Source organism: Sinocyclocheilus rhinocerous, unplaced genomic scaffold, assembly GCF_001515625.1.
Source record: "Sinocyclocheilus rhinocerous isolate Xijiao unplaced genomic scaffold, SAMN03320098_v1.1 scaffold153, whole genome shotgun sequence".
Lineage (NCBI taxonomy): Eukaryota > Metazoa > Chordata > Actinopteri > Cypriniformes > Cyprinidae > Sinocyclocheilus > Sinocyclocheilus rhinocerous.
The window spans coordinates 3,868,625-3,886,500 of record NW_015660878.1 but is presented as its reverse complement, the minus strand read 5'-3'; the positions used below and the strand labels follow the sequence as shown (position 1 = coordinate 3,886,500).

The window sequence follows — 17,876 nt, the reverse complement described above, 5'->3', positions numbered from 1 at the left end:
GCAGGTGCGTGGCGTTTATGCACTGCTATTTCTATACATTAGTGGATGAGAGCGCGGGGGCACTCATATTCGTGAATGAACTGAACACCGCTGGTTCCGTGTTAACTGTTAGGATTTTTGCAGTAATGCAGTGGATAACCATTGTGGCTTCCAAATTTTCTTATTGTGCAGAACAGTTTAATGACCTGACGAACCCTTTCTCTACTATAAAGAGCCGTTTGTGCATTGGAAAGTTTCCATGGATGGAACAATCGATCCCAATAAAGTATGTTTAAGAGTTTTAGGGGCTAAATCATTTGGTATTGCACTGAAAAACAATGCAAATGACCAGGAACTGTCCCACTTTAGCCCTGCCTGTATTTATCTTATACATTTCTGTAAAAAAGAAATAAATAAAGATTTCCCACTTTGTTGTAGACCCCTTGAAGTAAACAAACTTCAAGAAGCTCCCCTTTAAGGCAAAGGCCAGATGTGTTAGTCATATCAGCCATTGATTAATTTCATTTAGCTTGAATATGTGTGTTAGCCACAATGCCTTGATCTGTTTTTGTGATAACACTTAGCCTATAGTGGGATCCTAACTTTACCTTACCTGAAAACATCTGCAGGTGGTGTTGAAGCTGAACTTCAGCTCTTCATAGATCACATAGAGGTTTGGTCATGGGCCTATGCTCCCTGTGTAAACAGACATCCACATACAATATTCTCATATTATCATGTCCAGCGATCACAAAATATCTAATATCAAGGTAAAGCCATTTCAGTAGAAGGTTTTTGTTCAGTTTATGGAATTTGTGTACTTTTACTGTTGCCCTACTTATCTCTGGCAATTTAAATGGATAGCTTATGTACAATATGCCTACATTAAAGAAAATGTGTTTTGAACAGAATAGATGGTTCATAAATTGTATTGACATCTACTGCCATCTAGTGGTGACGTCATGAATGGTTTGTACAAGCCTAAGCATAAGGTGCGTGTAGACAGGCGTCAATTTAATTTAACACAAATAAAAATATGGATTAAAGATCACATTTGCTTAGTCTATAAGCTAAATGCAGACTACACTGTATATGTTAATAAAACTTGTCAGGGGTGTTTGTCCCCCAATTAAGACTTGAACAACACAAAGGTCGTCAAAATAAAAGGCAAAGTAGTGAAGTATATACGAGTAGGCCTACATATTTCGCTGGCATTTGAAAAACGTTTAGTTAACCATAAAAGTTAAATTAGTAGAAGTGTATTTTTAACATTACCTGACGACAAACCTGCTATTGCAGTCACCTGAGGATGTAGTAAACATAGCAACGGTAGGCCTACACTACTTTCACGTTTCTGATATTGACACATCAGTACAAAACACGACAAGCAAGTCACAAATAAATAATACAAATGTTAGTGTTTGTTTTAGAAATTATTTGACATAGGCCTAATTTACGGTTAAGCTAACTGTGCTAGTGACGCCAAGTTACATTTTTCAAATTTCAAGACAAATTTCAACAGATTATGCCAGGGGGGGAAAAATAACACCTTAAAAGTATACCTCTCTGAAATCAGTGTATCATTGTATAATTTTGACACTGTCTGACACATTCGCACACATGGACCGGGCCCAGTCCCAGTTAACTTGTAGGCTATTTGGCGCCATCGTGTGGTCATAAACAGAACACCAACATATAGATATTGATGATTATTTATAACGGGATCCTGCATGTTTTTCCAATTTTGAACACTCAATCCCTTCTACTTAAAAAATGATTAAATAAGCTATTTTACTAATTTACTAATAAAACTATTACATCAAGTAAGAAGAAAAACAAAACGGCTAAGTAATCGTTACGAAATGCTGACTTTGAACTCCATTCTCACCCAAAACTCCCCCTGCAAACTCTTTCTTACCGGACAACACAAACCAGATGCGCTGTGGTGGTAGCTTCCAAATATCCCAGGGGTTTATGGGCATCTCGTCGCGTGACATGCACACGGGACGTTTCAGGGGGTGTGGTGTCACGTGGTACTTTTAAATGCCTGGAGTTTTGGATGGGTAGCACAAAGTGCACAGAAGCACCCAGCAAATCCACATCACCTGAGGACTGGAGCAAGAATGGACGCAGGTCTCAGACAGATGAACGGGGATCTGGAGAGGAAGGTGAACAAACTTCACTCTAAAATGATTGTCATTATATTACAATATATTTAATTTACAATTATGCAATTTATACTTTTTTTTATCATATTACATGTTTAAAGCATGTAATTTTATAGCATTTCCCCAACATTAGACATAACAAGAACAAAGACATGCAGACGTTTAGTGTGTAAATTAGACTTGGATGGGCCAATGTAGCTAATGCAGAAAAGTCCAAATGAAAATTCTGTGTGGACCTAAAATTGGTCAATGACAACCCAGCTCATTCTTATTATAGTTAGACCTAACTGGACATTTCTTTCCAGACCACAAAACGAAGGCTGAGGCAGTATAGCATCAGCTGAAAGGCTCCAGTGAACAGTTAGGCTAATTTGTTAAAACTGATGTAATTGTATGCGAACAGAAATATTGATATGATGCTTATAAAAAGAGGGCAATAATACAATAATTGTTGACTTTTTTACTTTTATATTTTGGATGTCCTCCTGAGGTATATTTTATATTACTTTTTGTTCCTTAAAAAGTATTATGGAAAAATAGGGGTGAACATTATGATACTAACACCTGACTCACAGGAATGTAGGTTCATAGGAATGTGAGTGTGACTTTAGTCATGAGTTTCAAAGTCCTTCTGCTCAGTCTCACACACACAAACACACACACACACACACTTTTGAAGCTACATTAAGATCTCGCAATGGCTTTTACACCAAGTTAATGCTATTTATTAGAACCCTAAACCTACACAAACCTGCTGATATTATTGAGTTTGGTGCAATATATGAGCATTTAGTGATTTATGGGCATTTATATTTAAATTAATTTCCATAGTGGGCAACTACGTACTTGCCTTGAAAGTTAGTTATCGGTGGTATACGTTTGCTAATGTGTAACAGAGAGAGTTGCATCCTTAAAAAAATACATGCAGTGATTGGATTCACAAGCTGAGATGGGTCATTCAGGGACCCTTGGCACTATGGGAAAAGATTAACTAATGTTCATTTCAAGACCAAAGAACCAAGACCAAAGAAAGAAATGTGGACACTGATTAAATAAAACAAGTGCAAAGCCCTTAAAATTCCATTTTAAATGACGGCTCTGCACTCATTTCATGCATGTTTATGATGATGAGTGCAACTGTTTGAGTGTCTCGACATTTGTTGGTTTAACAGGGCTCTCTGACCTCATCCTACCTGGAAGAACCGTTAAACAAAACAGGAGTGGTGTCCTGCATCTTCTCTCTGAAGCAGGAAGTTGGCGCTCTTGTAAAAGCTCTAAGACTATTTGAGGTTAGTGTCTTGACACAAAACATTTGAATTGCATAATTTGTCCCTTTTCAGTGTCTCTTTGTATGGTTGTACGTCTGTCCATTTTTCGCTGTTTCTCCTTCTCTCTCTAATATACACTTGCATTTATCTAAAGCCAAAACGTGAGGGTCAAGGACAGCGGATGATAGTGGGACATTTGTAGAAATGCAAAACACTGAACAGGACGTATTTGCGGGGGATTATGTAATGCTGTGCACATGATGCAACTTCAGCAGAATTAATGAAATTTGTGACCTGCCTCAGTTGATAAAACAGCAAAGAAATGTTTGCCACACAGCAATATATATATATATATATATATATATATATATGCATGTATGTATGTATATAGAGAGAGAGATTTTCAACCAGCTTTGTACTGTTACAATATGCAGTACAATATGCTGGTACAATAATACACATTTTTCATATACATATACTAGCAGCATTGTTACAACACAAAGCTGGGTGAAAATCAATGAACTTGTCCTTAAAGGTGCTTTTGTGCCACTATGTGCCAGAACAAGAAAAAAAAATCTAAATGCACATTAAAGCTTCTGTCAGCTATGAAAACATGGCATATTAATTTAAACTGAGGTATGAATGCTGTAAGATAATACCTCAGGAGAGGGAGCTTCATTGGGAAAAAAATGGAAAGAAATGTATACTTTTATTCAGCAAGGTTGCAATAAATTATTGAAAAAATTAAAGTAATTTATAAAGCTGTTCCAATTATAAAAGAATCCGGGAAAAAACTATGTATTATGGATTCCACAATTTATTAAAATTTTCAACTATTTTCAACTGTGATAATAATAAAAAAGGTTTCTTGAGCACTGACTTAGCAAATTATTTGATTTCTGAATGATCATGTAACAGTGAAGACTGGGATAACAGTTGATGAAAATCCAGCTTTGTCATCATAGAAAATAATACAATTGTAAAATATATTATAATTGAAAATAGTTATTATAAATAAATTACAATACTATTTCACAATATTACTGTACTGTGTTTTTGATTAAATAAATGCAGCCTTGGCAAAAATACATGAAATGCATCTTACTGACCCTGAAGTTTTGTTTTGTATAATTTCCTTTTTGGTATGAATTCAGTAAATGTAAATAAACTAAAAAGGGCGAGCCAAAGCTTAAAGCCACTGAAAAAACAACATTGTGACCTGTTCTTGGCAAGCATATAGAAAAATCAATAATATCAAGCAGAATAGTGCTTTGAGATGAAAGGATTTTGTAGACATGCACACAGTGCACATGTCTTGTATAATGCCAAGATTTCTTGAATCATCTCCAAAGTTCTTGTATCAAAGTTCAGTATATTTTGTTTCTGGATGTTGACTTTTCTACTGCCTCCGTGCAATGAAACGTGCTCCCAAGTAGATGACAGGTTTCATTTACTGATTATATGGAAATTATTACATAAGCACAACATGTTGCAGATCAATATATGCTGTGCTTTCCTGAAACTCTGCAACCTGAAACCTCCAACCAAACTAATGAGCCTAAAATCTCTGGTGCTTTCGTGCAAGTCATTAATGGATGTGTGCCAACCATGCACCCCCTAATGCCACTATAAAGATAAAAGCTCAGCCTGTGGATTCTGATTGGCTCTGCCTTACCATCCTACTCCACCCCCTTTAAAACACCCCCCACTCCACCCCTGACCCCGGATACCCCGCACACACTTTCCAGCTTAATTTGAACCTAATTCAAAGCAATTTCCTGCAACCCACACTGAATGTTTACTATTAGGGGAAAAGATGCTTTATGAAAGACTGAAAGCAACTATAATTGATGATTATAGTTATAATGAATAAGGGCTATTATTCTGAATTAGCTATCCAGCTCCAACAGCATATCTGATTATTTATTCATGATTAATACAATTTAAATAGAACATTAATTAATTAATAATTAATATAATGCAATTAGTTAATATGATTAATACCTTGTCAGGACAGTATAAAATGCAAACCAGAAATAAACAAATAGACAAGCACATATTATCAACTGGACCAAAGATTAACAGGGGCTTTGTAGCATTATACATATAAAAAACATATGCAGCAGACACTTGACAGAAACATTGACTGTTCTGACTGAACCCGTTGACACTCTGAACACAATTATATCAACCCAGCGCTGCAAAAAATGGCAAGCATGCAGAAAAATAATGCAGTAATTCTCTGCTGTGTTGTTTTTTGAATGTTAAAGGATACATATCCATATGGACTCAATCAGCACCACATGGACAGAGAGGGAAAATGTTGAAAAAGGACCAGAGAAGGTCTAAGGCATTGTAAACCCCATCCGCCTCCTCTACAGGCCTATAGCAAACAGCAATGGGTGTCCTCCCTCTTTGTGTGTAAAAACACTTAAATACAAGCATGCTTTGGCTGGAACAGTGCAATTTGAACATAAATATGCAAAAACACCCACTCTCCTATTGGCTGAAGAAAAACTGCACATGTGATTCTCAGTTGCTGCCACAATGTGAATGTGGTTACTGATGCACTACAATAATTTATTAAATGCTACTTTAATTAGAAATGAGAGGACCACACATAGGAGCCTATCAAATGCTCTTAATCATGTCATGTTCATGATACATCTTACACATCTTTTAATTAATGGTAAAATCTCTTTATTAAAGTGGTTTGTGAAATTTTATAACACTTTAATAACACTTTTATTAAAGTGTTATTAAAGTGAATCACTCAGTCTGGGATGCAGTTTTCTCTACAGTGCTGTATATTATTATTGAATTTTTTTTATTTCTTTTTTTAGAAGGACTGGCCTGGAGTGCCACCTAGTGTTTATTCACTGTGATGCATATTATGCATATACTATCTAAACATCAAACTTATGTTGAAAGCTAAACTGCTGTTATTTTCAGATTTTCAAACATACTAAAAGAGCAATAAATATATATAAAAAACTCTCTTAAAGTTATAAAGTTATGGTAAATAAATATTTGCTTTATTTACTCTAAATGTTATCCTGGACCACAAAACTTAAGTCGCACAGGTTTATTTGTAGCAATAGCCAAAAATACATTGTATGGGTCAAAATTATCGATTTTTCTTTTATGCCAAAAATCATTAGGATATTAAGTAAAAATCATGTTCCATGAAGATATTTTGTACATTTCCTACCGTAAATATATAAAAACTTAATTTTTGATTAGTAATATGCATTGATAAGGACTTCATTTGGAGAACTTTAAAGATGATTTTTTTCACCCTCAGATTCCAGATTTTCAAATAGTTGTATCTCGGCCAAAAATTGTCCTAGAATCCATACATCAGTGGAAACTATAAACTGACCCTTATTACTGGTTTTGTGGTCCAGGGTCACAAATATCCTATATATAGATAGATAGATAGATAGATAGTACAGTTTTTACTTAAAAAATAATGTGTATATATCTCTCACTAATATATAAATAACTTGTAATATATAGTATTGAATAATTGTAAGTTATGTAATATAATATAGCATTGTGTGCATGCATGTTATATGTATGTACTTTGCAGGACAAAGGCATTAACCTGACCCACATCGAGTCCCGTCCATCACGTGACAACAAAGAACAATATGAGTTCTTCGTCAGTGTGGATCAGGCCTCCTCTAAAGCTCTAGATGAAGTTGTTGATGGTCTGCGCACACAGATCAGTGGCCAAGTTCATGAGCTGTCTCGCAACAAACAGAAAGACACAGGTGAGACAACAGTCTGATGAATAACTCATCACTCCCTATGAGAAAAGAAATAAATAGCTGCTACAGCATTTCAAGGTCAGACAGAAACACAACAAGAGAGCGAGAATAGGATGGTATAGAATATGAAGAACAGAAATAAAACACATGCTGTAATCGTTCATAAATGTCATTGTGGAGATGGAGGACAAAGGCCTTTGCACTCTGCCTCTCTTATGGTTGTTTCCAGAATTACATTAGTTTAGTTTTTGAGGACAAACAGACTCATAGAGATAGACTGAAATGTCTTGTTTCTATTCAAGAGTCAGTTCAGCAGGGTGGGGGTCAAAGTTCAGTACAAAGACTGACAGACCAACAGACCCCATTACATTTTTCCCCCTTATATAATAAGAAAACACAGAGCAATGGACATTTATGGATATTTATGGCCGATGAGGAAAACCAGTCAGGGTCTTCAGTTCTTGGCCTTTTGTTCAGACCGCCCCAGGCTGGTTGCTGAACTCTGTACTGATGGCTGGACCTCCAAAGAGCTTAACTGTCATAAATCTAGCTGCTGTAGAGCAAGATTTAGCCTCATAGCCAGGACTGCGTTGTCACCCTCTGGCTCATTCGCCACACAATGCTTTCTGTTTACTACTGTGTCATCCATCTCTGTTAGCATGCCAGCGTTAGCAACCACAGCATTCGATATTAACAAGTTCACATATTTAGAACTTAGTACATTACTCTCAATTTAATAAAGAGAATGGAAACACTATAGATCTCATTGAAATTTAAATCAGGAAACTCGCAAATCCTTTCAATATAAATCTAAGGGTCAAGTAATTCTGGAAGGTTTAAAAGAGGAGGGGTTTTTTTGTTTGTTGTTAAAGCACTTATATAATTTCTTATATTCAGAAATGTGTTATTTGAGTTGTAAAGTTGTCTAAAAAGTTATCATTTATTCTTATGAAATGCATTGCCCCACAGATTTACACTGTACGTGCATTACTATACCCTTGTGAAAAAAGTGCATTTAATTGTAATGAGTGTGCACTTGTAGCGTATTCAAATCTTAAAAGTATATATTAAAAAAATTGTACTTGCAGATAATGTAATATTATTGAAATAAAAGGCCACCTATTTGTACATAAAGAGAGAATACTTTCATCAGTAAGTATTCTTTTGAAATGTGTATTTTATAATAATGTCAAATTAAAAGTTTTACTTCAAAGTACTTTTTAAAATCTTTTGTTGTATATTTTAAAAAGTACACTTATTTTAATGTGTTGACTAGCATACTAAAGCACATGTAAAGTAGATTACTTGATAATAATTTTAACTGTCGTGTGTTATTGCATTAAATGTACGTTACATTATAGTATTACATTAAAAGTTACAATTTAAATATTTTAAATGTGCTAAATTGCATCTTCATATTTACACATGTGTAATTACAAATATATTTAAATACAAATACATTTAAAAGAAATTACATATGCATTAAGTATATTTTAAATTAAGTGTATTTTAGTTTAGCATAAATGGTTGTCAATACATTCACTAGTACACTTTAACCATATTTTAAATAGAAGTAATTATGAAATTTCATATAAAGATACATTATCACTTTTAGTCCTACTTAAATGGGTCAAAAAATACTAATTGCATTTTATATAAATTTGAACTATAATAGATTTTCATTTAATTAAAATGCAATTATGTGTCTGAAAACATTACATTCTGTATATTATTTCTGTTTAGTATATTATTATTATTTCTGTATATAATTTTTTTTTACAAGGATAGACACACCATGTCAAATAATGCTGTCAACAGAGCTTAAATTGTATGGATTATGTAATTAATTATTCAATCATTGACCATAAACATTTCTCCTTCTTTCCCTCTCATCAAAAGTTCCATGGTTCCCCAATGACATCCAGGACTTGGATCGTTTTGCCAATCAGATTCTCAGTTACGGGTCCGAGCTGGATGCAGACCATCCTGTAAGACACTATGTGTGTGTGTGTTGTGTCTGTTTTTGAAGTGACCGTCTGTATGATCAGAGACGAGAGCGAAAGTGTGAGCGTGAGAGGAAACTTCTTCATTTTTATTTCAAACGCATGCGTGTGTGTGGGTGTATTTTGAAAGATGCGTAGTTGGTCCATGCGACACTAAAAGCCCACAGTCAGAATCTGCATCACTCTCTATTCTAATGGAAAGGGGCGGGGGCTCTCAAATTGATGTCATCTCTTTAATTGAGCCCCTGTAATTATAAATAATTGCCCCTTTCCAGCCGTCATTAAACTGAAATGCATTCATCATGAGCAGCAAACACTCTACAAAGGCTTCATTTGAATGAGTCTCCTCCATGAGACTGAGTAACACTGTCAAAGGCTACTGAGAGATCAGAACTAGCCGTAGATCCACTTTCTTTCACACTCTAACATCGCTGTCATTCACAGGGCTTTACGGACCCCGTGTACCGCGCCAGAAGGAAGGAATTTGCTGACATTGCCTACAACTACAGACAGTAACTATTACCCTCACTGTTTTCTCTTTCTCCCCCATGCACTTTCCCATGGGCTACAGGGATCGTCCCCACCTCTAGCGCTTTCCCTGTTGTTTTGTTGTGCTTTCTATGGAAAATTACTCCTGCTGCCTAACAAAAGGGCTAAATTACAGGGTCCCAGCGCAGTCCGGAGCGCCGGGAGCTTTGTCATCATAATTGAGATGCATTATTCACACGGCCACTACAAAGGGCAAGGAGCGTTGAATGCTACGCCCCCTGAGGAAGCACACATTTACATACACGCTCCATCAATAATAACGCCACTCATCACTGATATGACATAGATATGACGTACAGGCTATAGAGTATATGCTTAGTGTCATTAATCACCCCTGTTTTAGGATGGTCTGGGTATAAAAATACAATGGGACCCAAATAGTGTTTGTATACTTAAAGGGGAAGTTTACAGAAAACTGCAAATTCTGTCATTATTTACTGATCCTGATGTCGCTCCAACCTGTATGATGTTATTTATTCAGTGGAACACAAAAGAAGATATTTTGAAAAATGTTTCAACCATTTTTATTCATACTATGAAAGTCAATGGGGTCCAAAACAGCAGAACAACAAAACACTAAGACAATTTTAGGTGAGTAAATTATCAGAGTTTTTATTTTTGGGTGAAATATCCCTTTAGGCCACATAAAATAGTATTCACTATACTGGTCAAAAGGTTGAATATTTAAGATATATATAAATACAGTAAAAACAGCAATATTGTGAAATATTATAACAATTTAAAAGAACTAAACTATTTTAAAATGTAATTTATTCCTGTGATGCCAAAGCCTTTACTCCAGTCTTCAGTGTCACGTGTTCCTTCAGAAATTGTTCTAATATGTTGGTTTGGTGCTCAGTTGTTATCAGTTATTATTGTTTCTCATTTATTAATAATTCTTATTACTATCAATTTTGAAAACACATATTGATGCTTAATATTTATGTTAATATTTATATACTTACCATAAACTTTTTTAATGGTAGTGTATCATAGTTTCCACAAAAATATTATGCAGCACAACAATGTTTCTTGAGCAGTAAATCAGCATTTTAAAATGATTTCTGAAGGACCATGTGGCACTGAAGACTCCAATAATGACTGCTGAAAATTCTGCTTTGCCATCACAGGAATAAATTACTTTTTAAAATAGTTAAGTTCTTTTAAATTGCAATAATGCTTCGCAATATTACTGTTTCACTGTATGTTTGATCAAATACAGAAAATGTAGCTTTGGAGAGTAAAAGACAATTTAAAAAAAAGAAAAGCATTTTAAATTTTTTTTTTATGATTATTTTATAAAAACTTTTAAAAATAAATTGGTAGTGTAAATGAATTTGCATTATAAAACAAAATATCATAGTGGAATTTATTTTAAAGAAATATAGCACAAGTATGCTCTTCAAGCAAAGTATATCTCAAAATCAAGTTTGTTAGGTTTGTTGTATACTGTTTAGACAAATGTATTTGAATACATTGTGTCCTAAAAATGAACTAAGCATCCCTCTCCTCTGTTAGTGGACAGATTATTCCACATGTTGAATACACGGCTGAAGAGAAGGCCACATGGGGAACAGTTTTTCGAGAGCTGAAGACTCTGTACACGACGCATGCCTGTCGTGAACACAACCGTGTATTTCCACTGCTGGAGAAGTACTGTGGGTACCGTGAGGACAACATCCCGCAGCTAGAAGACATCTCACGCTACCTGCAGTGTAAGAGCTGGTTTAAACTCAAATACAGTCAGGTGAAGGGGATGTAAAAATGAAGCTTTAGTATGTAATTAAAAAAAGAAAAGAAAACTAGTGTTTCACTTCTACACTACATATCTCACCCTTTCTTGATTTCTCAGCATGCACAGGTTTCCGTCTGCGTCCTGTGGCCGGTCTCCTCTCCTCGCGTGACTTCTTAGCTGGTCTCGCCTTCCGAGTGTTTCACTCGACACAGTACATTCGCCATAGCTCCAAACCCATGTACACACCTGAACCGTGAGTATACAGACCAAGAAGTTATTACAGCTTTGTTTGAAATAAATGGCACAAATATATTTCATAACTGTGAAAAGTGATCAAAGGAAAAAATAAATGTGGATTTGTTTCCTCAGGGACATCTGTCATGAGCTGCTAGGTCATGTCCCACTGTTTGCTGACCCATTCTTTTGGCGAACTGCAGGTATGTGGTACCTCTCAGAATGCTTCCTTCTGATTCATGCCCTGTGCTCTAACCCAACAAAGTAAACTGGCTTTTTGCTTTGAGCTTTTAGAAAAGGAGTTAGCAGCCCAATTGAGTTTATTGTGTCATTAGTGGAGTGAAAAGCAGAAGCATGTCACTGATGCACAAAAGCATGGCTGAAGTGGAAAACAGACTGAAAATGAGATGTTATTCTAATGTCTTGCAGTACTGTTTGACGGACAAGCCTAAACTTCTGCCCTTCGAGCCAGAGAAGACCTGCCTGCAGCAGTATCCCATTACAGAGTTCCAGCCAGTTTACTTTGTGGCTGAAAGTTTCGAGGACGCCAAAGAAAAAGTCAGGTAAAGTGACTGCAATTAAACCATCTCTTAAATCGGCCCTTCCCTCAGCATTTTTCCAGTTATATATTCTTTTTCATTTTGTTTTTACAGGAAATTTGCTTCCACCATTCCCAGACCTTTCTCTGTGCGCTATAATGCCTACACACAGAGAATCGAGATGCTGGACAACACACAGCAGCTGAAGAACCTGGCCGACAACATCAGCGGTGTGTCTTCAGTACAATGTAGCACTTAAACTGAATTTCCCCTATTATACAAGAATTAAGAATGAAAAATCAGGATTTTCAGAACAAAAATCAGGAGAATTCTCTACTGAAAGTAAAGACAACAAGAAGGAGCATTTGAGGGTTATATTAAGGATTTGGAAAAGTACACTGTAAAAAGTCAGGTAACCTAAAATGTACTTTTTGTGGTTACAAAGAAATGAAATGGTACAAGTCAAATAATATTGTTTAAGTCAAATTGAATAAAATCATTCCCACTCAAATTATTTTTAATGGTCAGATCAGCACTGTAAAACTGTTTTAGCATTATTTAATACATTATTTAATACTTTGTTTCCATTTATTTCGCTTGTAGTAATTTCTACTCATTTTTATTTTATAATGAAATTCAGAGTTCAGAGTTTTAACTCAATTTTCTTCACCCATGATGAAATTCAGGTCGTGGTTTTACTTTTTACAGCAATTACATTTTAGTTTTTAACTTTACTGAGTTGGAAAATGTATAGTAACTCCCTGAGGTACCAACTGCACAGTTTCAATTTGACACATTTTTTAATACAGTGCATTATCAATGTATCTTATGATTAGTGACTAAACAAGCCGTTTTATGAATTGCACATTTTTTTGTCGTTTTGTCGACCTGCAGATATAATGTGTACGTGTTTATTTAATCCCATATGGATCACAAATGTATGTTGTTTTTTTTTCTTCCTAGGTGAGATCTCAATCCTGTGCACTGCCCTGCGAAAGATGGAGTGAAACGATGGTGGAAGATTTTCAAGGAAAATGAAGAAGAAATGCTAGAAAATCAAAGACGCTAAATAAGCATCGTCTGTATTGCTTTTTAGGCTCATATACAACATACTTTTTCTAATCAAGCTGTGATAGAGAGAGCATGATATTAAATATTAAATTAGACCTTATGTATTGCATGTAGAACATATTTATAGACACATTTTGCTAGTTCAAATATATTTAGTCACTACGTATTTAAATGACATATAACGAAATAACACGGAAAAAATACCTATGCAAAACAAATCGCATGTAAATAAGAAAAAGCTTGGGGCATTATGAGGCCCGCTGCCGCAATATTTGTTATTTTATATATTATGTGTTGTACTTTTCTCAGTAGTTTAATCGTACAAATATACAGATTGCCTACCGTCCACCATTTGCTTCAGCTGTTGCTACTTGTTGTCGCACAATGTTGCTGTAATTTTCCCAAACGAGCCGCAATCAATGAATCACGGGATCAAAGGCTTGTTGAAACCATGTGTTGAGCCAATGCATTTGGGAGACGAATTATTTTCATTATTAAATTGCTTTTGTTTAAAACATGCGTTCATATTCTGCATTACATTACACTGCATTACACACTTAATTATTGAAATACGTTTATATATTATGTATTATTTGTAGTTATAAGTTTTGCTTGACTGTGAATGCAATTTAACATAGCCTACTGCATATATCATTTATCTGTTAGTGTACTGAAGACTGAGCTGTTATGCATGCATTGTCACATGTACTTCAAAAAAATCAATAAAGATTGTTATTATTAAAACTATTATTATATTTTTTAAAGTTTCCATTTTTATTTCTATAATAATAATAATATAATAAATATATAATTAAAGTATATTAATTTATTATTATTATTGTTGTTGTTATTATTTATTTATTGCATTTACAAGTGAACAGCATGCGTGCAGAAGAAGTCGGTTTCAGTACCATGGAGAGCAGCACAATCTCAATGCCGTTTTTTTTGTATAATTTACGCCCCTAAAAACAAAGAATACTTGTTATTTATTTATATATTTCCAATAAAGACTCATTTAGTGCTGACCTTTCACAAAAACTAGCATTTAGCTTATGTAACTTGTCGCTTTTGGCTGTGAAGCACCTGTGAAATGTCACGTGTCACGGCTCTTATTTGGTGCCTGGAAAAGAAAAACACAAACTCATGACGCATCTCAGCTTAAAATTAGACTTGCATTTACGCAACACATTTACATAAAGTCCAGCGCGTCTGTATATAAATTGCAGGGCTTTGGCCCCACAGTGAACAAAAGAGTTTTCTCCTCATTTAGACAGAGTTGGACTCCTTATTTGGTGTCAACTCAAAGATTAATTGGATATATTTATTTTAGATATAGTGGCCTATTTTCCCCCTAAGAATCAATGAAGACGGACAGTATAGTGCAGACTATTCCGCTGAGCGGCAGAAAGCGCAGTCTGATCGAGGAAGCGCGGCGCGACAGAGAGAGCGGCTCGTCATCTCCGGGGCCCTCGCGCTGCGGGGACAGCTTCGTGTCTGAGGAGGAGAAGAGCGGCAAAGTCCCTCTCAACATCCTCTTTTCTCTCAGATATGAGAAGAACGCAGGCTTCTTCAAGGCTGGCAAAGTCTTTGAGGTATGTGCTTTTACTTTGGTCATTTTCATTCATAAATTAGCCTACAGTTGTGGTGCCATTTTGTTTCAAGGTCTGTATCGTGTTTTCCCCTTTTTTCCTTTTATTATTATTATTATTGTCCTAAACGTATACTTAGTTTATAGACTGTGTAGGGAAACAGTAGCTAGGCCCTACATTACGATTTACAAGAAATTACCATTTTATTCTTTTTGCTTTAAAATTTTACATTTAATTCAGCCTTTAATTAACCTGTGCCTTTTATCTTTTTAATTGTTTGGGAAATTTACTAGCAATTTCTGACTGAGTGAAACTTATTTCTATACCATTTTTTCCCCAGAGTACCTTACTATATTTATTTTGCTGCAAATTAAGGTATTCAAAATGTTATTACCTAAACTGTGTTAATTAATGTCAACTACAATGAGAGCTGTTGTTACAAATGTGACACCAACAGAAAAATGGGCAATTTAAATCTGTGCATGAATTTATTGTGGTAACCAAATATATTTGCACAGAATAATTATCTCCCATTACCACCCCGTCCTAAATTTATTTCAAAATAGCAAACAAAAACAACATATTTTTGGCAAATAAATCTGGAAACAAACACATAAAACAGGCTAACAACAACACTAAAAACATAGACCATGTGCTGCTGTTTTAGTTGTGTCAAATTTGGCGGCTCTTTATGCATTATGTTCATGTCTTTTTCACTGCAGGTGCCATAAATAATGTTTTGTGATGAAAACATAATAAAAATTGTTTTTGCTACTTAGACTTTTGAAGCCAAACTCCTCCATTTAGAGAGTCGACCAAGCAGGAAGTCTAAGAAAAGCGGTGGAGATGATCTGGAGTTCTTCATGAGGTGTGAAGTGCACTGCTCCGACACTGACATCTTCATCAACTCCTTAAAACGAGTTGCAGATGATGTGAGAATAGTGCAAGAAGAAAAGAGTAGGTGATTTATTTGTTCCATATTACATATACAGCAGACATTTCTTTTCAACTATTTTATAATGTTCCTTTAATTTAATTTTAACACAGTTCCTTGGTTTCCAAAGAAGATTTCTGACCTAGATAAATGCAATCATCTGATAACAAAATATGACCCTGATCTGGACCAGGATCACCCTGTAAGTGAAAAACAGTGATGCTTTTCTTAAAATAGGACATTATTTACATTCAAAATTTTATAATCTTAGTTCTACTTGCATTATTCAGATCATTTGTTACATCAGTGACATGAACGCTAGTATTATTTAGGGATTCAGTGATCCAGAATACAGAAAACGAAGAGGAATAATTTCTGAACTGGCTTTCAACTATAAGCAGTAAGTCACATGATATTAATTCATCTCAAATAACAACAACAACAACAATTATTGTTGTTGTTGTTGTTGTTGTAAAATATGCATTTCTAATCAGAGATTTTTTTTCTATAGAAAATATATTTTAGGCAAAAAATTATCTTTCTTTTGTCATTGTAGTGGTGACCCTTTACTTGTAGTGGAATACACTCCAGAAGAGATTGCCACTTGGTAGGTTTTCCCAGTTATTTTATTGAGTTTGATTGCTGTCAACTAAATGTCAGTATTTGCATATCAAATGTTTAGAGAAGACTAGTGCGGCCGCGTGATTCTAAGAGCTCTTTTTGTGATGAGGCAGGAGGGAGGTCTACAGGACTCTAAACGGTCTGTACCCCACTCACGCCTGCAGACAGTTTCTAGAAGCCCTCGGTCAGCTGGAGAGTGAATGTTTGTATGGAGAGGACAAGATCCCTCAGCTAGGAGACGTGTCTGCATTTCTTAAAGGTAAACAGGTCTGTGTTTTGCACTGTGTGTGCAAAATGTGCAAATTTACACTGACTTTAACTATGTTCTGTGCCTGTGTGTGCTCTTGATCAGAGAGGACAGGTTTTCAGTTACGGCCAGTGGCAGGGCTGCTTTCTGCTCGGGACTTCCTAGCCAGTCTAGCGTTCCGGGTGTTCCAGTGTACCCAGTACATTCGTCACCCTTCAGCTCCCATGCATTCCCCTGAACCGTACGTATAAAGACACAAAACAGAATTTTTTTTGGATTTGGCAACTTTTTATTGCACAATATTAATATTTTGACTGTATTTTACTTTAAAAAGGGACTGCTGCCATGAGCTACTTGGGCATATTCCCATGCTTGCAGACAAAGAATTTGCTCAGTTTTCACAGGTATGTATTTATGCCACATAATCAGCTTGAAATTAACGGTTAAAGTGGGAAACTACCATTCAAAATGCATGCTATTTTAATACAGATAGATCTTATTTAAATGGTCAATCAAGGTTTTTCCATGTAGTGAAATACTGAGACACTTTGCATTTGACACTGAACATTTTACACTGCAGGAGATTGGACTTGCCTCGCTTGGAGCATCAGATGAAGATATTGAGAAACTGTCCACAGTGAGTACATCCTAATGGAAATATTCAGCTGGAGAATACTTCACTGAAGCTTAATGCATTAAAGCAAGTCTTTAGTGCCCCCTTGTGTTGTTTCATTCATATTACAAAGTCCAAAAAAAAAAAAGGTTAAAATGCCATTATTTATAAAAATCTGTCATTCTGTATTCTGTCATCCTGTAAACCATTTATGCTCACAGTATGTATGTACTATACTGTACATGTTAGTATGTGTAGCCTAACAAAACATCTCTAAATTTCACACAGCTATACTGGTTTACAGTGGAGTTTGGTCTCTGTAAGCAAAATGGAACAGTGAAGGCCTATGGGGCTGGACTACTGTCCTCATACGGAGAACTTTTGGTAAGAAAAAAAACTGGCGCTCATGAAACATTTCTTATTATTATCGATGTTGAAAACAGTTGTGCTATACTTAATATTTTTGAGGAAACCATGATTTTTAGAATTCTGTGATGAATATAAACAAATAACTGCATTTATTTGAAATTAATTGGATTGTATCTTTTTTTTT

General features: G+C 35.3%; 1 protein-coding gene across 2 annotated transcripts in view; it reads left to right on the top strand.

Annotated features, from left to right (window-relative positions):
- The first annotated feature begins 1,938 nt into the window (after nt 1–1,938).
- LOC107725618 (phenylalanine-4-hydroxylase) overlaps nt 1,939–17,876 on the top strand; it is a 19,454-nt gene continuing 3,516 nt past the window's right edge. Inside the window, exons 1-10 of one of the 2 annotated variants that reach the window (XM_016534944.1) lie at nt 1,939–2,147; nt 3,320–3,436; nt 7,008–7,191; nt 9,088–9,176; nt 9,636–9,703; nt 11,259–11,455; nt 11,593–11,728; nt 17,045–17,114; nt 17,291–17,347; nt 17,612–17,707. In XM_016534944.1, the coding sequence (XP_016390430.1) occupies nt 2,103–2,147; nt 3,320–3,436; nt 7,008–7,191; nt 9,088–9,176; nt 9,636–9,703; nt 11,259–11,455; nt 11,593–11,728; nt 17,045–17,114; nt 17,291–17,347; nt 17,612–17,707 (1,059 nt within the window). In that variant the 5' untranslated portion in view covers nt 1,939–2,102. Of the gene's footprint in view, nt 2,148–3,319; nt 3,437–7,007; nt 7,192–9,087; nt 9,177–9,635; nt 9,704–11,258; nt 11,456–11,592; nt 11,729–14,590; nt 14,912–15,687; nt 15,866–15,955; nt 16,045–16,174; nt 16,243–16,398; nt 16,450–16,576; nt 16,723–16,815; nt 16,952–17,044; nt 17,115–17,290; nt 17,348–17,611; nt 17,708–17,876 lie in introns of those variants that run through there. The other variant, XM_016534943.1, reaches the window with a different exon arrangement.